The sequence below is a fragment of the Trichomycterus rosablanca genome, chromosome 10 (assembly GCF_030014385.1).
Source record: "Trichomycterus rosablanca isolate fTriRos1 chromosome 10, fTriRos1.hap1, whole genome shotgun sequence".
Classification (NCBI taxonomy): domain Eukaryota; kingdom Metazoa; phylum Chordata; class Actinopteri; order Siluriformes; family Trichomycteridae; genus Trichomycterus; species Trichomycterus rosablanca.
This window is the reverse complement of record NC_085997.1, coordinates 14,945,722-14,969,289: the sequence shown is the minus strand read 5'-3', so window position 1 is coordinate 14,969,289 and position 23,568 is coordinate 14,945,722. Positions and strand designations below refer to the sequence as shown.

General features: G+C 38.5%; 1 protein-coding gene across 1 annotated transcript in view; it reads right to left on the bottom strand.

Moving 5' to 3' along the window:
* Nucleotides 1-23,568, bottom strand: part of mta3 (metastasis associated 1 family, member 3) — a 79,726-nt gene that overhangs the window by 29,844 nt on the left and 26,314 nt on the right. The window contains exons 7-14 of the mRNA XM_063002858.1: nt 21,967-22,069; nt 21,499-21,598; nt 21,224-21,412; nt 16,695-16,769; nt 15,662-15,720; nt 15,425-15,546; nt 13,206-13,363; nt 5,915-6,137 (exon numbers count right to left, since the gene is read on the bottom strand). Coding sequence (XP_062858928.1) covers nt 5,915-6,137; nt 13,206-13,363; nt 15,425-15,546; nt 15,662-15,720; nt 16,695-16,769; nt 21,224-21,412; nt 21,499-21,598; nt 21,967-22,069 — 1,029 coding nt within the window. The remainder of the gene's footprint in view (nt 1-5,914; nt 6,138-13,205; nt 13,364-15,424; nt 15,547-15,661; nt 15,721-16,694; nt 16,770-21,223; nt 21,413-21,498; nt 21,599-21,966; nt 22,070-23,568) is intronic.

Sequence of the window (23,568 nt, the reverse complement as noted above, 5' to 3'; positions counted from 1 at the left end):
TTTATTTGACAGATTGTGAATTCTCTCATGAAGTTTGCCACAAAGTGACCATCTCTGCTTTCAAGGACTGTGCCTTTAATATATTCTCAGTTTATACCTAGTCATAATACCTTCACCTGTTGGCAATTCACTTTTTCCTGTGTGTTACATAATATAATGAAGCTGGTCAGCACAAAAGTCTTTTTTGTACCTTTGTCAGTTAAATAATCATTTCTTGTTTTTATTGCATTACACAAAATGTAAAATGCTACTTGTCTGAAAATGTAGTATGTAAATTGTCTAGAATTGGTAGTCATTATATTTCTACATTAAAAGTTTTGAAGCTAATATGTTTTAAATGGTCTAAAAATTATAATTTTGTCTGGTGCAACATGTGTCAGTAGATTTATATATGTATACATTGTGTGGACTAAAGTATATGGACACCTGATTAGATAAGCTTGTTGGACTATCTTGCTCTCATTTCAGAACTACAAAAATGCATATGCATTTTGCAAAAAAAGGAGTTCTTTACTGTTATAACAGCCTCCACTCTTCTGTGAAGGCTTTTCACAAAAATTGTGTATTTGAATTTGTACACAATCACTTAAACAAGCACTTGTGGGGTCAGGCACTGATTATGGACGAGAATCGCTGGCTGACACTAAACATTCCAAATCACCCCAAAAGTGTTCACAAAGGGCTTGGTCTCAAATAAGATTTACTCACTTTTGACCTTTAACCACAAGGTATCTTAATTACACACATTTAAAACAAATTCTATTCAAGCATTTTCCTCTTTTTCTCCAAATCTAGTCAAATCATCTGTATCTTTTCTCCACTGCTGCAGACCCCTTCCCTGACCGTGGTAAGTCATACCTAACACACAACCCCACTGACAGTTTCTTTTTGCCAAAGACAGGTTCACACAGAGAGTAGTATCACATACAAAGTCATGCACTGCTGTCCATTATTCACCCTCTTTGTGTAGACGCCTTTAATCTAACAGCAACATTTTTTATTCTATTGCAAGCAAAAAAAAAAAAAGAAACAACTTAAGTCATGAGACAATTGAATTATAAAGGCACATATGGCTCTTATACAGCCTGTCAATTGACACAGTGCACTGTTTGCTACATAAAAGCAATTTAAGCAGTTCATTTTATGCTTTCCTAACAGAACTTCGACTTATTTTTTACTGCCCCATCCACTACCACAGATGATCCACAAAACATCCATACAAATGTAAAGCTGTACTATTACTCAGTAATAGTAAATACAATCTATATCTCTCTTCTATACTTTATTCTATCAGAAACCTAAAGCCTTATAGTATGTACAGACTTCAGTGACCACGTTAGAAAAGCACATTTTATCTCAAAATATTATTGTACAGTATGAAAACTGCCATCCAACAATTTTAAAGTGCTAATAGAATAGTAACCATTTCAAATGAATAGAACAAATACTAGCTAACTAAAGCCAATTAAAATCTTTATTCTATTCTATTCCATTCTATGTTTTCATTATACAATGCCATGAAAATGAATTTGCCTCCTCCTAAATTACTTTAATTTACTTGTTTTAGAGCAGAAAAAACCTGAGTTAGCACAAAACTGTTTATAAATGGTCTTTTCATTTATTTAGACTAAAAAAAATCCTAAACACCATTTGCACTGTGTGAAAAAGTAATTCTCCCTTAATTAATAATTAACAAAAAAATCAATCCATTAAATTAAATTTCTACTTGGGTTAGATTACACATGAATGTAAATAAAACTTTTCCAGCAATGTAAACATTAAAAGGAGCACATTACACCACGATCAAAAGAAATTCTTAAAAAAAAAAAAAAAAAAAAAAAAAAAAAAAAAAAAAAAAAAAAATGTATCAGTCTTGAAAGAATTACAAAGCTTTTTCCCTATGACTCTAGTTCATCACACTGTTGTGAATCCTTCCAAAATGGCCAAAGTACCATTAGCAAAAGAATTCACAATTTGGAAATAACTGAGCAAAAAATTTATAGGGAAACTTTGGGGAGTTTTATGTGGACTGAAAGTAGAAAGTAAAACGTTTTGGAAGACACTGGGATCCATTACATTTGGCATAATTCTTGCAGTATTCCACAGCAAGAACATCAAACTGTTAAATGTGATGGTGATAGAGTGATGAGGCATTGCTTCCTCCAGAATTGAAACACATGCCATAATTAACAGAACCATAAATTCATAAGCTCTCTACCAAAACATAGGGCAGCTGTAGCCTAGTGGTTAAGGTGCTGGTCCAGCAATCAGAAGGTTGCCGGTTCAAACCTCACCACTGCCAGGTTGCTGTTGGGCCCTTGAGCAAGGCCCTTAACCCTCAATTGCTTAGATTGTATACCGTCACAGTACTGTAAGTCGCTTTGGATAAAAGCGTCTGCTAAATGCTACAAATGTAAATGTAAAACATCCCAAAGAATCAGAAGCATTAGGTTAAGGTTGTTGCCGTTTGTGGTACATGCAGTTATTAAGATTAGGGGAAAAACTTTTTCACATGGGTGATATAACATTTGCATAAGTCTATGTTTTGCACTTTAAGCTTATTACTGTACATAAATGCATTTGCAGGCCTCACATAAACAGCTTTAGTACACTGACCAGGTCTGCTTAGTCCGGCTGAAGAAAAACTGCTAACAACCACTCGTCTAGTACACACGCACACAAAAATATTAGTCTTAGACAAACTAGCCTGTTATTCCTCTTCTCTATTGTCTTTGCTTCCCCAATGTACAATCATCCTACATTCCTTGAGGTGCATAATCCCTAAAACCTAAGAAATTTAAAAGGGACATATTAGACAGCCAACTAATTTAAAATACATATTTCACTTTTGTGCACTTTTTATTCACACAGACCATTAACTATACAACAATTACTTAGTAATAGTTTAATGATAAACCAAGAATTTAGGCAACCTACATCTGTATAAGATACAGTTGGGGAAAGGGGGTTATTGTACCACTTTTGTACTTCCAGTGAATATATCCACTTAAAATTCAGAAAAAAAAATACCACCGCTTTATGCTGAACAGGGTTGTGGTGGGTCCAGTTTCTTTTGAATCCCTAGAACCAATGCAGAAACACACCTTGAACAGGACACCAATCTATCGCCGGGCTTCAGCAACCCCTTCAAACAGTCAGTCATGACTCTATGTAGACAACAGACCAGCCGATATCACCGCTGGGGATTTAAATCCTGGATCTAAGAGGTAGTGGGCTACTGTAATTTACCCCTGTGCCCAAGGGGGTTGCCAATTGCAGCTTTGAGATGTCTACAAATGTTCTCTGCAGCTTTATGGTTTTGACCCATTACTCTTGGCAAATTGGCTTTAATTCCCAAAGGTTATAAGATTCATTTTAATAGTTCAGCAATTAAATACAGCAGATTACAGAGGTAATGCAGGCATCTTGAGGCAGGTGGGGTGTGGTTTATGAATAAGCTGTAACAGGAGGAGGGATAAGGGAATGAATTAGAACGTTAATTAGAGTGTGTACACAATTGTGGTGCTAATTTATGTGCCTATTTATTATGGTTGTTTTAGCTCTTGGTGAGGGAGTGGTTTAACGGATCAGCAAGAGAACCTGACACTGGACAAGCTGGAAAGATATTGTTGCTCTTTTGGTTTCATTTCTAACATTTTGAATAGAATGATTTGATGCCATCAGTTATAAGCTGCTTATTCAATAAAACTTACCTTAAAGTAAACCTAAATCAGAACCATGGAGAACCTGCCTAGTGCTGCTATAGGGCCAAGCCAGTTTATTGTTGTCTTTTTCATGCAGTTTTATTAAGTAAGCTGTTTAGCCCAGGTAGCTTCAAAATGTTTAACTTAAAAATCTTGAAAACCCTGTTTGACCATAAAAGAAAGTTAAATAGTAAATAGATTAAATAGGCACAGTAATTGGCACCATAGATGTACACACTGAATAATTAACCCTTACTCTCCTCCTTTAGTTACAGCACACCATAACCCCCCCCCCCCACACACACACACACACAGACACCCACGCACCATTAACTTTGTTTTTTTTGGTTTTTTTTTACATTTTACAATCACAAGAACAGCGCTCGAGTGGCTCAGCAGTCTATTACACTAGCCCACCACCACTGAGATTTGGGCTCAAATCTCAATTCTGCTAACAGCCGGCCCTGCATTTACATAAACATGATGTGCTATGTCGCAGGAGGTGGCTGATTACCGCCCTATCCAGGTTATACCTGCCTTGCACCCAACGTTTCCATTGGAAACAGGCTTGCCTTTACAAGAACATAGTCAGAAGAACTGTGTAAATATGAAGTGGGTATACACACTGGAAGACCATTAAATAACCAAAAAAAAAATTAATGGTTCAGTAAGTTTTCCCATGTAACATACAGATCAAGGCACAGGCTCTATATACAGAACTAATATTTATATTTCACATTAAAATGTGTTATGACGAAGCCCCATCCATTCTTAAACCCTGAGTAATTACCAGTTACCCTTTTATGCAGCCTTCATACAGTAATTTACCATGTTGCAACCATTCACACATTTGCCATAAAGAACCAATTTTATACAGAGTGAGGTATGATAAATTCTACATACAATAGATTTGTTTAAATTTCTAACTTACACACCTCAGTATCCCACTGAAGACTTCTTGCTATTTATATTAATTTTAGAAACAATGTGTTTGACAACTGGCTTAAAAGAATTATAGGACTTTATTTTAATCAATGATTTAATCATTAGCATCATTTCGTTTGGAATCCTTTTGTCATAGAAAGGCGCAATTGTGTATTTAGAACTACAGTATCTTCGATTAGTCTAGTCATTTTTCCACAATGTGCTTTCCGATGTCTAGAATGACTGACACTTTTAATCTAAAATAATTAAATTCCATGCATATTGATATGTTTACAAAGATTATCTTATGCCTGATGGAAAATGTGTTTTATGGACACATAACAAAAGGATTCTTCTGTGTATTGTCTCCCGTTCAACAGAAATCAAGTTTTGGCAGAGCTGAAATGATTGAATAGTAAAATATAAATCACAGATCATAATATATTGATAATGTTACATAACAAGTAAACCTCCAGAAAACTTAAATAGTACTTTTCCCCCTAGCAAGAAACTGCCATGCTAGTCCACCCAGTATTCAAACTCTGAGGTGCATTGACACAAAGGCCCATTCAGATGTGCGATCAATTCTTGGAATTTACCAGTAATTTACTGGGTAGTGGTTAAATGGAAGAACAGATCAGCTTAAGTTACAGCACTAAGATCATACAGGAGCAGCACATATGAGTGCTGAATGCACACAGCAAGCAAAAGGAAAACAAACTCTGCCTATTTGGGGGTGATAGTTATGCAAAACAGGCCAACATTTTACATTGCACATTAACAAGTAACATGTTAAGTAAACATGAAAAGATGTGCAAAATATAGTATTTTGTAGGCAAAATATATTTATAGGTCTATCCGTAAATGTAGATTGAATACATACACAGCTGACTTTGTAATTATACACTACAAGCTGTTTAAAGTCAAAGGTGATCAACTAATTTTTCCTTCTCACACAAACAAATTTGTGCTCTAATATTCGAAATGACCAAAAATTAGCAAAAATAATGATAATAAAAAAAATTAACAAAACTGAAATGAAGATGATTGCAACGCAAAATGATGGAAGACAGGCTTTCTTTATTGGAAACGGGGTGGGGGAATACAAAAAACAAAATAATATAATATAATAACAATAATAAAAGAGTAAAAGACAAATGAAGGGGAGGAATGGTTGAGAGATGTGGGTTGAAAGAAGAGGCTCTGTGGTGATGAGAGTGTAAATGTGTGTGTGTAAGTGTGTGTGTGTGAGAAAGACTCAAGTTAGGAATTTAAAGAGCTCTTACACTCCGCCTTTATGGCGCCACAGTTAATGGGCACAAAGGGGCGGCGCGCAGCCCGACGCAGCTTGATGAGGTCGCGACACATGTGACGTGCCAGCTTGGTGAGGCGCGTGGCCTGTAGCAGGAAGGCCTGCTTAGTCTTCATGGAGGATTTGGGACTTCCGCTGTTTCTCATGGGAACCATGTGGGAGGACTGGCGCTGGCCGTGGCCACGTGAACGCATATCCTATAGAGAGAGGACAAAAGAGATGATCAGAAACATGAAGAGTGATCAGCAAAAATACAGTTCTCTGTTTGTTGTGTGTAAAATCTCTTTTCTCTTTGGCAATATTGTAACCAATGTAAGTCATGCAAATACAGCTCACTAAATTGATTTGAACTTTGAGAGAGAGAGAGAGAGAGAGAAAGGGAGAGAGATTTGAGCAAGCTGTAACCCCATTAGTTTAATGGCACTGATTCTTTTTGGCTATCATCCATCTAATCTAACAATTGTCTAATGTCTATAATACCAAGTGATGGAGCTATGACATCATGCATGTGTCACATCATTTTCAGTTTAATGTATTTATCAATCCACATGGGGCGGCACGGTGGCTTAGTGGGTAGCACTGTCGCCTCAGAACAAGAAGGTCCTGGGTTCAATCCCCAGGTGGGGCGGTCCAGGTCCTTTCTGTGCGGAGTTTGCATGTTCTCCCCGTGTCCGCGTGGGTTTCCTCCGGGTACTCCGGTTTCCTCCCACAGTCCAAAAACATGCCACCAGGTTAATTGGAAACACTGAATTGTCCTATAGATACCTAGCCGCTAGATGCACTAGTGCATTGTAGTGCCGGTCCCAAGCCCGGATAAATTAGGGAGGGTTGAGTCAGGAAGGGCATCCGGCGTAAAAATTGTGCCAAATCAATGAGCGATCATGAGGATGACTCGCTGTGGCGACCCCTGAAAAAGGGAAAAAGCCGAAAGAAGAAGAAGTATTTAACAATCCACATACTTCACTGCTATTAATGTTGCAAGCGTTTAAACAAACTGAACACAATCCACTGCTGCATCAAGAAATACAACCTGACACTTCTTTAAGGCAATGAAAAATGCCAAAATGCCAAAATGCCACTATGCTCTCTGGGCCCAAGCTCATCCCAGATGGACCGAAAGATAGTGGAAAATGTATGGCACATCACAAAGAGGGGAATCAGAAACATCCCGGTTCAAATCTCGGCTCTGCTAACGATCCACTGGGTGTCATCTAGCAGGCACAATTGGCCACAGTGTCTGCTGGGTGGGGAAATGAATGAACCAAGTGGGTTGGGTCTTCAAACGCTGTGCAAGGACCCTGGTTAGCAGACCAAGGCGCCTGTGCAGAAGCACGGGCGTAAAAGAAGGGGTCGGAGGTAGGGCTGGACGATATGGCTAAAATTTATATCACGTTATAACTCCTAATTTCGGTCGATACGATATAATTCCGATATCGATATGAATAACACAAATGTCAGAAAAACTGCCACCAAAATTGGATGGCTGTACCTGCAAACCTCTTTTCTGGTTTCTGGCAAGAAATACAAGCTGAATACACCACTGAATTAGTCCTTCCTCTCTTATCAGCTATTTCATCTGCTTCTTTTTTAACTGTGGACAGTGGCGGAGCCAGACAATGTTCATAGGGGTGGCCTGACTGAGACCATTGCTCACACAGGGGTGGCACAGAAACTGTCTGATACCTTATTTTTGTATGTGGCTAGTAGCTGTTGATCTAGTAGTGTTTTGGTCACTCACTCGTTTACCTATACAGGCAGTGAGTACCATGTAGAATTACATCAAGCCTAGCATAATAAGCTTTTTATTTTTTCCTCATTTTCCCTGTGAAAAACTAAAATATAGCCTATAACCTTAACAGAATTTCAAAGATATTCCTTTGCAATACTTGATCATTTGATTGCAAACTTGTGTGTACTGATGAGACTCATCTGAACCCCAGAACATGCTAGCGTGAATGCATGGAAAACTAATTTGAATTTTCTTTCAAGAATATGATACATTCTGACTAGGGCTGCAACTATCGATTATTTTTGTAATCGATTATTCCAGCGATTAATCGAGTAATCGGATAAGAAATACTTTTGCTTTAACAAAGAGCAAAAACAAATACATATTAGATTAAATAAGACATGTTTCTTAAACCAAATTGTACATTTGTATTCCTTGCATACAGGACAGTTTAACATTTTTTAAATGCAAAAATAAATAAATCAAAAATAAATCAATTTACTTTTAAAATGTAAACAGGCAACCTGAAACATCAGGTCATCAAGTCATAAATAATAATAAACAAAAATACATGAACATAAGCCTGTAATTTGTGCAACTTTCAAAACTCAAAGTTTCAGCTACAGCTCACGCAGAACATAAAGCTTTAATATTTTGTTGGGAGGTTTTGTGGTGTTTGTAGGGGGATAAAAATCTGTCAGGATTGTGTCTCTAGATGAGGTAGATCTGGTGTGTGTGTGTGTGTGTGTGTGTGTGTGTGTGTGTGTGTGTATGTATGTGTGTGTTTGCCTAAATCTTCATAAAAGCCTGTGGTGGTTGAAACGAAGTAAAGTTTTGCTGCTGCAAAAACATCTTTTTACAAAGCCAAGCTTGAACTTCATGCTATCTTTTCCTCTCTTCTGAACCCTCCTCCTCCTCCCCCATCTGCCTCTCTCACTGCTACTGACTTTGCAACATTCTTCCAGGACAAGATTGACAAAATCAATCAATCAATCCTTGTCTCCGACTGACCCACTTTAAACTGACCCTCAACCCACCAACACACTCACCAGCTTCACCCCACTCACCATGGATGAGGTTACACAGCTCCTCTCATCCAGCAATCCCACTACATGCACACTTGACCCTATACCATCCACCATCCTCAAAGACCTCTCGCAGGACCTAATCCCCTTCATCACACCCATCATCAACAACTCCCTGACATCAGGTGTTGTCCCTACTGCTTTTAAGAAGGCTCAGGTCATTCCCCTTCTTAAGAAACCTACACTAGACACTATAGACATTAACAACTACAGACCTGTCTCACTCCTCTCTTTTCTATCCAAAATTCTTGAACGTGCTGTCTATAACCAACTATCTGCCTTTCTTACTCGGAATGATCTCCACGATCCGTACCAGTCTGGCTTCAAGGCAGCACATTCTACAGAAACAGCACTTGTAGCGGTTACTGAGAAGCTTCATGCAGCCAAAGCAGCCAAACTGTCATCTGTTCTTATTCTTCTTGACCTTTCTGCAGCCTTCGACACAGTGAATCACGGCATTCTCCTGACCACTCTCTCCAACCTTGGAGTAACAGGTTCAGCATGGCAATGGATGGCCTCCTACCTGGAAGGGCGCTCCTACCAAGTGTCATGGAGGGGATCCATATCTACCCCATGCACTCTCTCAACCGGTGTTCCTCAGGGCTCTGTACTTGGCCCACTTCTCTTCTCTATCTACACCTGCTCTCTGGGTAAGGTCATAGCCTCCCATGGCTTCTCCTACCACTCCTATGCAGATGACACTCAGCTTGATCTGTCATTTCCTTCTTCAGACACGCAAGTCTCAGCTCGCATCTCAGCATGTCTGCGAGATATCTCACAATAGATGTCAGCTCATCATCTAAAACTTAATCCCAGCAAGACAGAGATGTTGCTCATTCCTGGAGATCTGTCTCCAACCCAGGACCTAGTCATTTCTCTGGATGACTTCCAGATTAGACCATCTGATAAGGTAAGAAGTCTTGGTGTTGTCCTGGATAACCAGCTGACCTTCTCTCCTTATATAGCCAACATGACGAGATCGTGCCGGTTCCTCCTGTACAACATCAGGAAGATTCGGCCATTTCTCTCCAGAGAAGCTACCCAGATTCTGGTGCAGTCACTTGTAATCTCTTGGTTGGACTACTGCAACTCCCTCCTGGCAGGAGCTCCCATGGCCACTATTAAACCCTTACAGCTCATTCAAAATGCAGCTGCCCGTCTGGTCTTTAACCAACCTAAACACTGCCACATCACCCCACTGCTGCGTTCTCTTCACTGGCTTCCTGTAGCTGCACGCATTCAGTTTAAAACACTGACGCTCGCCTACAAAGCCAAAAATGGACCAGCCCCAAGCTACCTTCGGGGTCTAATCAAACCCCGCTCTGTACCACGCAACCTCCGAGCCTCTAGTCTAGCTCGACTTGAGCCTCCATCCAGGACTAAAGGAAGACAAGCATCAAGGCTGTTCTCTGTTCTAGCGCCCAAATGGTGGAACGAACTTCCTCTGTCTGTCCGAACAGCTGAGTCTCTTGCTGTCTTTAAAAAACGATTAAAAACACACCTTTTCACTAAACACTTAGGCTGATTTGTACTTATTTACTAACACTTTATTCCAATCTTTTCCATTAAAAAAAAAAAAAAAAAAGGCACTTTGGTTCTAACAGGTTTTAGCAAAGTTGTGTTCTTCGACTGTTGTCTATCTAAACTTAAGGAATGAAATGTTCACTATGGAAGCACTTCTGTAAGTCGCTCTGGATAAGAGCGTCTGCTAAATGCTGAAAATGTAAATGTAAAGTAAACACGACGCTCTGATGGTGTGGATGTTATACTGAGTTTTAGTTTTATCAGCTTAAAATGATCTCAAACTTTCTGTGGTTTTCTCTGTCCAGTCTCCTCCTGTTCGCTATTTTCTCTCTATATTTTGCAGCTATCAAATCTCGGCTGCGTCCTAAACTGATACGTTCAGTTCGCAGGAGCGGCGAACGTGTCCAAATACGTAGTGTTCATTAAACTGTCTGCAAAAAGAACCCGGATTAAGTCCTGTTAAGTTCTGTTTATGTTTAAGATATTTGGGACGCAGCCCTCAGATTCTTCACGTCACCTGCACACAGCGTTAAACACGCTGCGCAAAAGTGAAAGTCGTCCGTGTAAAACACCGTGAGCTGTATATGGTTGTGCGGATTAAACGATTCCTCGATGCAAAAAATTTGAATCGATGATTTTTAGTAATCGATTTACTCGAGGAATCGTTTCAGCCCTAATTCTGACCAACACTATTAAGCCAAATCAGCATTGAAAATTGACTTTACTTTTAATAGCCTTCTACAATGCTGGGGCTTCTTAAAACTGAATATTCTCTTTTCAATAGAAGTGTTATTTAAATGCTATTAAATTGTTTTTGAAAAAAAACCCGCCCAATTAGGAGGAAAACAGCCCAATCTGGCAACAGTAGAACGCGAATATCCCGTTGGTGCCTTTATTCGTAGCGCGCCACAACTAATAAGAAGTAATATTAATAACTGGTATTAGTACTCAGTACTAGTACTTTTTCTGTAATTGTGTTGGTGGTTGACATTTATGTTGAGTGTGTAACTGCACTGTTTTGATGGAGAACTACTCGCTTGAGGTGCGCTGTTGAATTGCGTCCCTGTGGGAACCTGCGTACAGAAATGCTTCCGCAAAAAAGTAACACGGGCAAAGCGCACTGACGTAATGCATATCGATCGAATTTGTTTAAAAATCATATCACCGTTATTGAAACATTTTCTATCGCGATATATATCGATATCGAATTATTGTCCAGCAGGGCTGGAGTGGGCCCCTTTTTCAGCCCGGGAGTTTCATGCCCAAACCCGGCCCACTTTTTCCACGGAGGAAAAATTTGAATAAATGAAACAGCATCTAGCTCTTACAATGACTTTTTATTGGGTATAAGTTCAGGTGTATGTTGGTAAGTTAACAGAAAATACTTCACTTAAACATGTTTAATTCAAATTTAAATCAGATAAAGATTTAAAAGGTAAAAAATGTGATAAAAATGAAAAATTATTTACATTTGTACAGGAGCAATAAGTTGAAATTAAAATTGCATTTGTGTTCCCAACAGAGAGGTGCTCTACTGTTAGGTTTACACTAAAATCCTAAGTAGCTTCACTATTTAGTAGGCTACCTACAGCATCAAGAGCCTCAAGGAGTGCACTTTATTAATAACGGTGTCATTGTCTATAGACATGAGACATGGCTTATCTGCTGCTCTGAGGCTAAAAAAAAATAATTTATTAAGGGTTAGCCTATTTTGCTGAATAACATAACATGCTTAAACAAATATCATGTATATTCTCTACGTTATATTTTACATTACTAATAACTTAGTCTAAATAACTCTGTTCTACCTGTCCCTTCAGTAGTCATGGCCTCCTCGGGATCATCAGTACAGTAGCGTCGGAACAAAAACATTCCATTAATGAGTTAGGCTATTTAATATATTACACTTCACTACACATGTTTATTAATTTCAGCTTGAAACTGGATATTGGTGATTAATGGTGTGTATTGGGTTCTACAAAATAAACTACGCTAAGTTGACTTGTCTATGTTGCGCAATACCGGCTGCATGGGGTCTGTCATCTGGAAAACATGTCTGTTAATTTGGCAATTTGGCAGCATCTTCTTCCAACACCTTAATTGTTTTTAACCTGGCCCTTTCGGCTCCACCTGGCCTCTTCCTGCCCTCCATCACCACCGACTGATGGTTTACGCTATTCTGTTACTTTTACCGGCGCTCCAGAAAAGACGCCTCATGGGCCAAACCAACTGAAACATTTGGGAGGGGGGGGGGGTTCCCTCTGATGGTAGAACCCATCTAATCTACAGCGATGTAGGGGCTGTGCTGTCAGACGAATGGAGAATGAATGCAAGAAGAAGATTAGATAAGTGACAAATAAGTGTCAAAATTATTTTTCCCATCCAACCGGCCCAAACTTGAGATTGACATGAGCCGGCCCATCGGGAATCCTCCCGAATCTCCCGATTAGCCACTCCGGGCCTGTTGTCCAGCACTAGTCGGAGGGCACGTGAGCAGCAATATACCCTCCTCGAATGCAATCAGGGATCCACAGAAGCGGAAGACAAACTGACTACGTTAATGCATAAATAAATAGAAAAAAAGTGTAATTAAGAGTAGAAGTGATTTAGCACAGTGGTACACATGCTTCTGTCCCAACATTTTGAGTGTGTTGCATAGTACAAAATACAATGAAGCTTACCAGTAAAAACATTAGAAATCATTTCTTTGTACTTTATGTAGTTAAAATGAAAATTCGAGAATTAACTATTAAATCACAGACTCTTGTTTGTATTGCATTTCACAAAATGAATTTTCCAGAAATGTGGTTTGCACAAGTTTATACTGATATTATTGATCAAGTCATGAGAGATCAGGCAGCCACCTGTTATTTATTTACACACCAACTCTACACACTGCCTAACGCTTGACCAGAACAGGCACTTACATTAGAAGCAGGGCTTGCAGGTGCTTTTTCCTCAGTTCCCTCGGCTCTGCTTGGCATCTTCAGGCCACCATACTTTTTCCAGTACATCCAACAGGAAACACAGAGGCGACACTGCATGTTTGGAGGACCCCAGGAGTACCACTGAGGAGACTGCATGGCTAGAGAGAGAAAGGACGGTCAGCATAGTCTCACTGATGACTTAATGGCCAGCAACACAGAAAAGCTTTTTATAGGGAAACACAGAACACTACAAAACATTCTTTTGGTTTTCTAAACAAAATTAAGTGATTTTTTTTTATGTCAACATACTGTTAGAATGGTGATTGGGTGGCTCTGCAGTCTATTACACTAGCCCACTACCGCTGAGATCTAGATTCAAACCTCAATGCTGCTATGGATTGCTGTGTTCTAGCTTCGTACATTTCATTAGAAACTGAATTAGCAGCTGTCTTAACTGTTTTGATTTCTATATTTTCAGACATACAAAGGACCTAGGATGTTGCAAATGAAATGCATAAGGCTCTGTTGATTGTATTTATATAGAGAGAGTTGAGAGTAACTCACCGGAACAACTTTTACATGCACAAGTCATGAACTGTTAGTTTGTGGAGACAGGTAGCCCTTTAAAGCCACCTTCCCTCTCTAACCAGTAATGACAAAGCATTGCACAGCACAATATCAAGGTAGCATGGCACATACATTTTATACATGACCAGCCTGGTCATTCAATGTAAGGCTTTAGTATGCCATCAAATACGTCTGGTCTTTGCTTAACGGGGTGTGGCTAAAATGTTGAACTCAACCGTTCAGGAGTTACAGCTCAAATAGAGGTGCCCAGAGGGATGTCTATGTACTTTTGGCTATACAGAGCACCTTTTTATTTAAGTGTTTTTTAGTATATGGTAAACAGAATTGTATTAGCTTTACAGAGAAATGTACTGTGGTTGCAAAAACATTGAGTAAACATGTTTAGAGAATAAATTGACATGTAATGTGATGGACTGCAATGTTTATAATGATTTGTAGGAATAATTTGAAGTAAGGAAAAATAACCGGCAGCTTAGATAGCTCAGTGGTTAAGGTACAATACTAATAATCGGGAGGTTGTTACTTCAAGCCAGGTCGCCACTGTTGGGCTCTTGAGCAAGGCCCTTAAGCCTCAAGTGCTCTGATTTTATTTGGTCACAATTGAGAAGTCGGCCGTGCTGTTGTTTTCTATGGAGTGTGGCGGTGCTGCTTAGCTTGCCACTGCACTTCCCCAAGTGGTGCACACTTTTGCCACGTTGATCTTGCAATTGCAATTTTTGCGCTTGCCATGGCACACGAAGTTCACCTGATTAAACTTTGACCCAGTTTGCTGCTAACCATTTCAAAGCACCTCTAATTAGACAAACTGTTTGATATGACCTGGTAAAAGCAACTCTGTACGAACAATGCTTAATGTAAACAAAGCTTAACGCGACTTATAGAACTAAAACAATGACGGAGGACTTTCATCAGTGGAGAGAACGTATGACCATTAATAATTAAGGGAGGTTTAGTGATCCTATGTCATTCATTTAATACATTAAACTATGTTAAGCTTTTTTTTTTTTAACAATAAGCGTTTTAGACTCTCAGAAAAGCTGATTCTAATAATTTGTTAGTCCCCCCTGAGCTATAACACAAGTTTAAAAGTGAAACAGAAAGGAAAACTCAGCTAACTATAGATGTAGGTGAATACTTTTAGAGTGGATTTGATGGTTATTTCAAACAGAAGCATATTTGCATTTTGTTGACTTTTTACTACACCACTCAAGCCAAGATCTGAACTAAAGGCTTCTCATGTGAATGCGCTTTAAGTCACTTTGTATAGCGTCTGCTAAATGCTATAAATGTCATGGAGAATTTGTGAACGATGGCTGAACCAGCACCTGCACAAGTGAACATGCAAGAAACCTTTAACTGTAAACACTGCTCTTCCAGATAACCTAAAGATCCAAAAGCTATGGATTACATGCTGAAACAGTGCCAGACCAATTTGTTCTTACACTGAGGGTTTACCCCTAATGGTCATATTGATTTTCTCAAACCCTGAAGGACTGTATGGATTGCTGTGCTCTAGCTTGGTAAATTTGATTGGAAAATAAATAAGCAGCCGTCTAAGCTGTTTTGCGTTCAATATTTTCAGACATACAGAGGACCCAGGATGTTGCAAGTGAACTACATGAGTGACTCACCGAAACAACTTTCACATGCACGGCCACCACCAGCAGCGTGGTAGCCACCAGGTCCTGTCGCTCCGTTCACGGTGGTCATCTTGCCGTTGCTGACAGAGATCTGGTTTGGGTTGGGCTTATTACTGCGAAGGAGAAAAAAACAAGATCTGAAAATCTAATTTGTCATGAGTTTAAATGAATTCAGTTCATAAAAGCAAGAGAAAAGGTAATGCCCGGATTATTTCTGTTTACACTTACTATGTAGGGATGTAGACTTGCTTTAATTTGCTCTCTGCCTCAGCTGCCTTTAGTCGTTTCTAAAAGAACAAATACAACATTAGCACCAAACAAAAATAAGTAATGGATCAGAAATGTGTACCTAATAAATTGCTCAGTAAATGCATCAGTAGGGCCCTACCGAATTCACAGAAAAATGTGTTTGATTTCATGGACCTCGTTTTGCAGGTTTTTTTTTAAGAAAAGTGCCACATTTCATGGCAGTCATTAAATAACACTAAATAACACAGCTAAATACACAGCATAGCCTACCTAAACGGTTGAATGTAAACCTAGAACATTCACCGACGGTGCAAGGCTCTGTCTTAAGTACTCGTCTGTGTTTTGACACACCCCCCTCAGTGTCCCCAGAACAGGTTGGGAGTTGTGTTTTTACCTGCTTTACACTTCGACATCTTGGACATTTTGACTAACTGATTGCTAACTGATTTGCCGTATGATTGCTAGAACTGGTTCACAGTGCAAATCAAACAGTAAATATGAGGGACTTGATCGCTACGCGAATAAAAAACGACATAATTTCCCTTCGGGGATTAATAAAGTACTCAATCAATCAATCAATCAATAAACATAAACCTTACATATTAAATTTCACAGCAAACTTCATATTACGTTGGAAAAGGCTCATTTTTTATGGCCATGAATTATGCAGGGTCTTGTTTATAAGCTACACCTACCATACAGATAAACTGTGTGGGTATACAATTACTGATTGTAGCCCATCTGTTGCTCACTACACTGTAACCACCCAGTAACCCATTTAATCTATGGAAAAAGTTAAAAACACACTACGATGTCATTACCATGTTAGTGTCATTGCAGTGCTGAGAATGGTCCACCTCAGCGACAGTTCAAGTTAACATACCAATAGATGGGCTACAGACAGTAATTGTATACACACATTTTACCCATAATCCATAGGTGTACCTGATAAAGTGCTTGTTGAGTGCACATATATTCAATTTATAACGGTAACATTGAATTTTTTTCTCACCTGCTGCACATATCTGTCTGTAGTTTTCCACATGTAGTAATACTCAATAATGCTAGTCAGTGACTTCCATGGAAGCTAAAACAGACAAGTAAAAAAGTTTGTAAGATAACCACATACAAGGAACCTCATAAATGGCTACACACAAAAAGGAAAAAAAATAGTGTTACATTAAGCCACCATGAAACAGCTTCAATGCATATACAACTTCGAATGCATATACAAGTCTTAGAAAGTGTTTTAATAGGTGACGTTTGCCCCTTAAAATTACCTTTGTGCATTCACACTGTAGCACTACAGACGGGCAGTTACTGTAACGGTTTCAAAATACCTTTTACATGCACTCTGATTTCAAGCAAGGCATGCCTGGCTTTGCATACAGATGGTACATTTATTCATGAGCACCTGCTTTTCACAGATGCCTGGAGGACGAAAGCTAAAAACACTTCAAAACCCCTTTCTATAACTGATCAGCAGCACTGAACAATCATATTGCTGCAGAAAACTGCTGTGCAACAGTAAACAATGTACAATTATTTCACTTTTAGGGACTAATTTCATTATTTCCCTGTTATAAATGTAAAGAAACAGGGCGCTCAGGTGGTCTAACACGCTAGCCCTTCACTAACGAGGTCTTGAGCGCTCAAGTTTAAATCTCAGCTCCAGGATGTAATTGGAACTAGCTATCAAATTCAAACTTTGTTTATATTCACAAAATACAATCAGGTTTGTCAGCCAAAGCTTAAAAGGTCATTTCATTGCCAGTTAAAAACAAATAAATAAAAGTTCAGGAGAATGAACGAAAACACAGACTTGTGTATTTTGTACAAATGGAAATGGGGTTTGTACAAAAATTCATTTCACTTTTGCACCTAAAATCAGACTAAATATTCAGATTTTCAAAATCACTGTCTTTATTATACTATATAAAATGTCTTTGTATCAAATAGGTATTGTTTCTTTTTCTAGACAAGAGCTGCTGATGTCGATGTCACGGCAGGAGTTCATTTTGAGAGGAAAGTTCTCATCAGACCACAGGCTTGATTAGGGACAAAACCCAGCAGGTTTAAAATAACATCACCTCCATGTACTCCTCCGTCTACAGTTGCAAATGCAGCCTTTATAGATCTTTCAGATCCATATTATTGTTTGTTTGTTGATTAGGATTTTAATGTCATGTTTTACACTTTGGTTACATTCATGACAGGAACGGTAGTTACTCGTCATTACACAAGGTTCATCAGTTCACAAGGTTATATTAAACACAGTCATGGACGATTTAGTATTCACCTCACTTGCATGTCTTTGGACTGTGGGAGGAAACCGGGGCACCCAGAGTAAACCCACGCAGACACGAGGAGACCGCCCCACCTGGGGATCGAACCCAGTACCTTCTTGCTGTGAGACGACAGTGCTACCCACTTAGCCACCGTGCCTGCATATTTTAGTTGTTTTAATATTGTGTGTAAATGCCTAATAATGAGTTATCCATTATCAATTATTAATATTTATAAAAACAATGATAACTGTAACTTAAAAAAACATTAATTTAGGACAATTCTGTGTCGTTTGAGCTAAAAGCTATTTATTGAGAACATCAGTATTTGTGATCTATAGGAGAATCAGAAAAAGACCAGACCAAAGTACTGTAGATGTAGGTACATATGTGCCTTTACAGGCATAATCCTGTAATAAATCCTTTATTATGGTAAAATAACCCTTTACTAGATATGTAATTTATATTCATGGCAACTATATATTTATTATAATCCAGATGACCTCAACTAAAATAATCAATGTGGTGGAATAAATATTAAAAAACAATCATGGTTTGTTAGCACAAAGGGATGTTGAGAAATGTAAAAATGCTTTTAATGTTGTGCCCTTAAACAGTTCATTACTGGACCTATACATTTTTCTCCTGAACATTCATTTAGGCGTCTACACAGACATGAATGACTATGTCTGAAAGGCCGGGATGGCTGATAGCCCTGTGAGGCTCAGTGTTTCTGCTCTGCATCCAGTGTTTCTCTGTGGGACTGGGCTTGCTGTGACCCTGGCGAGGAAAAAGTGGTGGATGGAAATAAAATGTCCAGTCACATCACAAGGGTTGTTGCCACATGTTAATTATGGCGTTTTTCTTTATCTTTAAAGAGTGATGTAAAAAAAAAAAAAAAAGACCAAAGATAATCTCATGCATATCTCAGTAGCATCACAGTCCTTGGTATTCTGTCACAGCTGTCTAAAGTCAGAGTGTGCCTCTTAAAAACCACCCATGCATCAGCAATTATCTGGTAGCCTTGCTGCTTTCTTTTAAAGTGCTGTTAAGGTCAAGGGCAGCTTGTCTTTAAAAGCCTTGTATCCAAAGAAAACACTGTCATTTCCAATTTCCAGCCTGACAGCCACTCTCACACCAGACCCAGAGATTCCAACACACCTATACCTGTGCACACTCAAAAACATTTCACACTGTATGAACCTAGTTCTGAAAGGTCAGACCTGTTTTCTCACCCACAGTTCTGATCTGTCACGGATATAACATTAAGCATCATTCATTCTAACACCCTGTGTGTTCTCTTTACTTTACCTCACACCCCTCTACTTTCCTTTTTACAGAAGCTATTCCCAACCGTGCCACAACAGTTGTCTACAAAAAAATCAAAACGGCTTCTAATACTGGGCCATAAAGCAGTAGATGTAATTTTATACACCGTCACAGATCTTCTCAAAATGATAATGTTTGTAGAAAAGGTAACTTGGGTTACAATTTTCTGCTCTGTCAGATCTTTAAATACCGAACCCTAATTTGCTAATTAGAAGGTAATTGAATGAAATTAAATCTCATTTGCTATCCTTCATCTCACTCCCCCCCGAAATATGCATTAGTGAAATAGCAATAGCACAGGTGATCATGCAGATGATCTAGGTATAAAACACTATAAACAGTAGAACCAAACCTCTACTAATTTGACATTTGAACTTTGGTTTAAGAAAATATGTGTTTATACTAGGGCTGTCGTTAATTAACGCGATTAACACGTTAAAATTTTAATCACGAATAAAAAAAATGAATCAAGAATAAAATTTTTAACCAAACGATTTTTATTGGGCTATGCCTGTGCCACTTTAAACATGCGTCACTGTGGTAATTTGTGCTGCTTTAACATAGCGACATTCTGTTTATACTGTATCGTGATAATACAGGTAACTTTTTCCAGTTTGCGATCGTGAGTTACAAATTACTCTAGCTGCTGCTACATATTGCGAAAGTTACAAATTACTCTACATATTGCGAAATGTAGGGGTGTTAAGAATAATAATTTTTGTTTTCAAAAAGCGAGAGAAATCACCAGACAAAATTACAGTTATTAATTGATGCTTCAATATCGTCTTTGGTCAAAGCACGCCCTTGTCAGGCGTCTGCACGTTACAGGCTAAATGAACTCAAAGCCCATGGACTGTACACATCGTGGGAACATTACAAACACTGTTGGTAAATGGATTGCAGTGGACTGTAAACTCTTTAACATAGTTACTGACCTGGGTCTACATGACGTTAGAAGTGTTGCATCCTGTTCCTCACTTTTGCCAGATAATGTGAACAGTCTTGTCATTTTAAATAACTGGCTGAAAGATGGGTAGCTGTTAACAACTCTATGTAGGCATTGGCTGGCATTCTAAAGATAATTTAGATGTAATAATTTAATCATAGTTTTATTTAATTTTTTTATTGGTAAACATTTTCCTGCAATAAAAATGTGCATAACAAATTTTGGTTAGTTATTTTTGCGGCTGATTAATCGCGAATAATTTGGTTGTTTAATCGCATTTAATCACAATTAAAAATTGTGTGACAGCCCTAGTTTATACATAAGAATACACACATATATGTATATATAAAAATAAAGGTACATACAGTGGTAAACTCTTAAAATAAAATATCTTAACACATACAAAGAATCATGCTATGCCCTTTGTGCTGGTTCGCCACTCATGCTGGTGCCCTGACCAGACAACAGGAGTCGCAGTTGTTGTAGCAATCGATTGCAATTGACATGATTTTTCCATACGGTCTTTCTTCACTTAGACACTGCTATTTGTGTCTGTTGAGTGGTTGACCAGGCTGGTGTGTTAGAATGTAAAGCCACCCAAGCATCTAGCTTGTCTAGACACCAATCAGAATACCCTGAATTCTTTGTACCATGCATTCCAAAAAGTGTTGGACAAAGTTCTTTTGAGATTTTGGTTTATGCCGACATGGTGTTATAATGTGAATGCTGTAAATTTACCAGCTGCACAGTCTCCGTTTTTTGGTATGGTGTTTTAACCTGCTTGGTTAAAGATGTTAAGGTCATGTTTTTCATTTTAATCTGACTAGTAAACCTGTGCCCTCTGGTTTAATTCAAGCCTTAGGTTTTCTGATGACAATGAAAAAGAACATGAGTTTTTGATTTCTTGGTCAAAACAGAAAATTAAAAATGATAACAGTGGGTTTGGCCTTGACATTCAATAGTCAAATTTTCTGTACTCACAAAGTCTTGCCGGATGTCGGTAAAGTCCTTGCCGTATTTTTCCAGTGCCTCCTCGAACAGGTTGGCCTCTGAAGAACTCCACTCCTCCATCTCGTCTCTGCAGAGCACTGGACCACCTTGTGGCACCAGAGTACTCAGCGCACTCGAAAGGTCATAACCATGCCGGTGCAATGTGTCCATGGCGTGAAACTGTACAAAGACAAAAGTGATGAAATATAAAGGAAAAAAAGAGACTTAAGCCTTAAAAGTGAATGTAATGCTAGCGAGGCTGGTACCAGTGTGATGTCCCGTGATGCTGCTGCTGCGCTCATGTGTAAGCTGGGCTGCCTGACGGAGCTACTGCAGTCAAGAGCTCGAGCAAAGGTCCCCACCGCCCTGCAATAGCAGTAATAATACAATTATATTTCCTGCAATTTTCAGAAATGAATATCTAATCACAATAATTTATAATAACCAATAATACTGATCTAATACTGATACATATCAATAAAATTTATATATAAACTGACTGATATGGATAAAAACGTTAACTTTGCTTGATAATAAAATTGTAATTTTTTTAATGGGTTTTAAGCTCATTTGCTTTTTAAATCGACAAAACAAAATTACTTTTATCTTGAAAACCAGTCAATGTTGACATAGAGGAAGGCTTTGGCAGTATATTTAATGATTATATTATGTCAAGTGGCTTAGTGTGGCAGTGAGACAAATGGTTAAGAGCAGGCTTCACAGTTCATACGTACCGAGCCACCACCAGAAACTGGTCGATCTGTTTGTTGGTCAGTGGACATTCCGGGTCCCACATCTTCACCTCTAGTTTAGACTGATCCCGGTCATCGGCTTCACCTGATAGTAAGAGAAAAAATACACTCAGTGCTAAGAGCTTGAAATTATGTGGGTACTTCAAGAGACTTCATGCATAACCCCAAGCAGCTATTGCTGTTTTATCCAATACACTTAATGTCTGGTCAATTAAACATGAATACAATTTTAGTAAGAAGCCTAAACATCACGTTTCCTGTCAGTCACACAGCCAAACACTGTTACAGGCAATTTTCCATCTCCAATTCACTAACTTAACATGTCTTTGGTCTGTGGGAGGAAACCCACATAGACACAGGGAAAATCATAAGAAATGTAGATTTTAATCAATAAGTAAAGCTGTTGTCGGTATATTAAAATTGTCCCCAACAACATTAGTGTTGTTAATATAAGATGATAACCAGGATTTTATACTGAAGGCTGATGCAAAATATCCACATCATTTCTATTACAGATGTAATGTGTAGAGTTCAACATGCCGTCAGACTCCACATTAGTGCTCAACTGGCTTTCTGTAATGTTAGCTCAAAATAGTTTCAAAGTTGGAAAGTTAAAGAGCAACAGAAGAGTAATTTCAGACATAACTGACTGAAACTACTTAAACAGCAATGTGTTCCTTTTGTGATACACTTATCACAATCAGATTTGTATTTGCCATTTTATAATAGAAAGTATGCCACACTATAGCATTCCCTAATCTAATCAAAAGAACATCTTTCTACAGACACAACGTGAAAACCTAGTCTAAGACAGGATGACAATTATTACTTAATTTCAAGGCATATGTACAACCTATTTATAAAAAGATAAAAAATATTAAATAGAAAATAATTAACTATTATTAAAGACACATTATGTACCACATTAGAGCAGGGGTTAGTGATCGGCTTATCAGGATTAATATAGCTTTATGATGGCCTGTGTTCTCTATCTATGACATTTAAATGTACGTAAATCTACATACTAAAGTGGGGATGGCACAGTGGCTAGCAAGAAGATCCTGGGTTCGATTCCCAAGTGAAGCGGTCTGGGTCCTTTCTGTGTGGAGTTTGCACGTTCTCCCAGTGTCTGCGTGGATTTCCTCCGGAAGTTCCGGTTTCCTCCCACAGTTCAAAAACGTGCAAGTGAGGTGAACTGGAGATACAAAATTGTCCATGACTGTGTTTGATATTAAACTTGAACTGATGAATCTTGTGTAACCAGTAATTACCTGTCCTGTCATGAATGTAATCAAAGTGAGTAAAACATGATGTTAAAATCCTAATAAAATAAACTGGATAATAACAAAGTAAAGAAAAATTTACATTTACCAAAACAATATTAGAGTAAGTGAGATAAGTGAGTACAGAAATTCCAAGACCTGTTAGGGTTTAATCTAAAATGTCTAAAACACGGGTCAAATGTATTTTAACCTTTCATTCTACAGCACTACACACCAAAGACAGGGTGCATGTTGTTTGTGCTCATAGTGTAATTTGAGACATAGAATCATACATTACTAGGGTTTTTAATCTAGTAAGCTT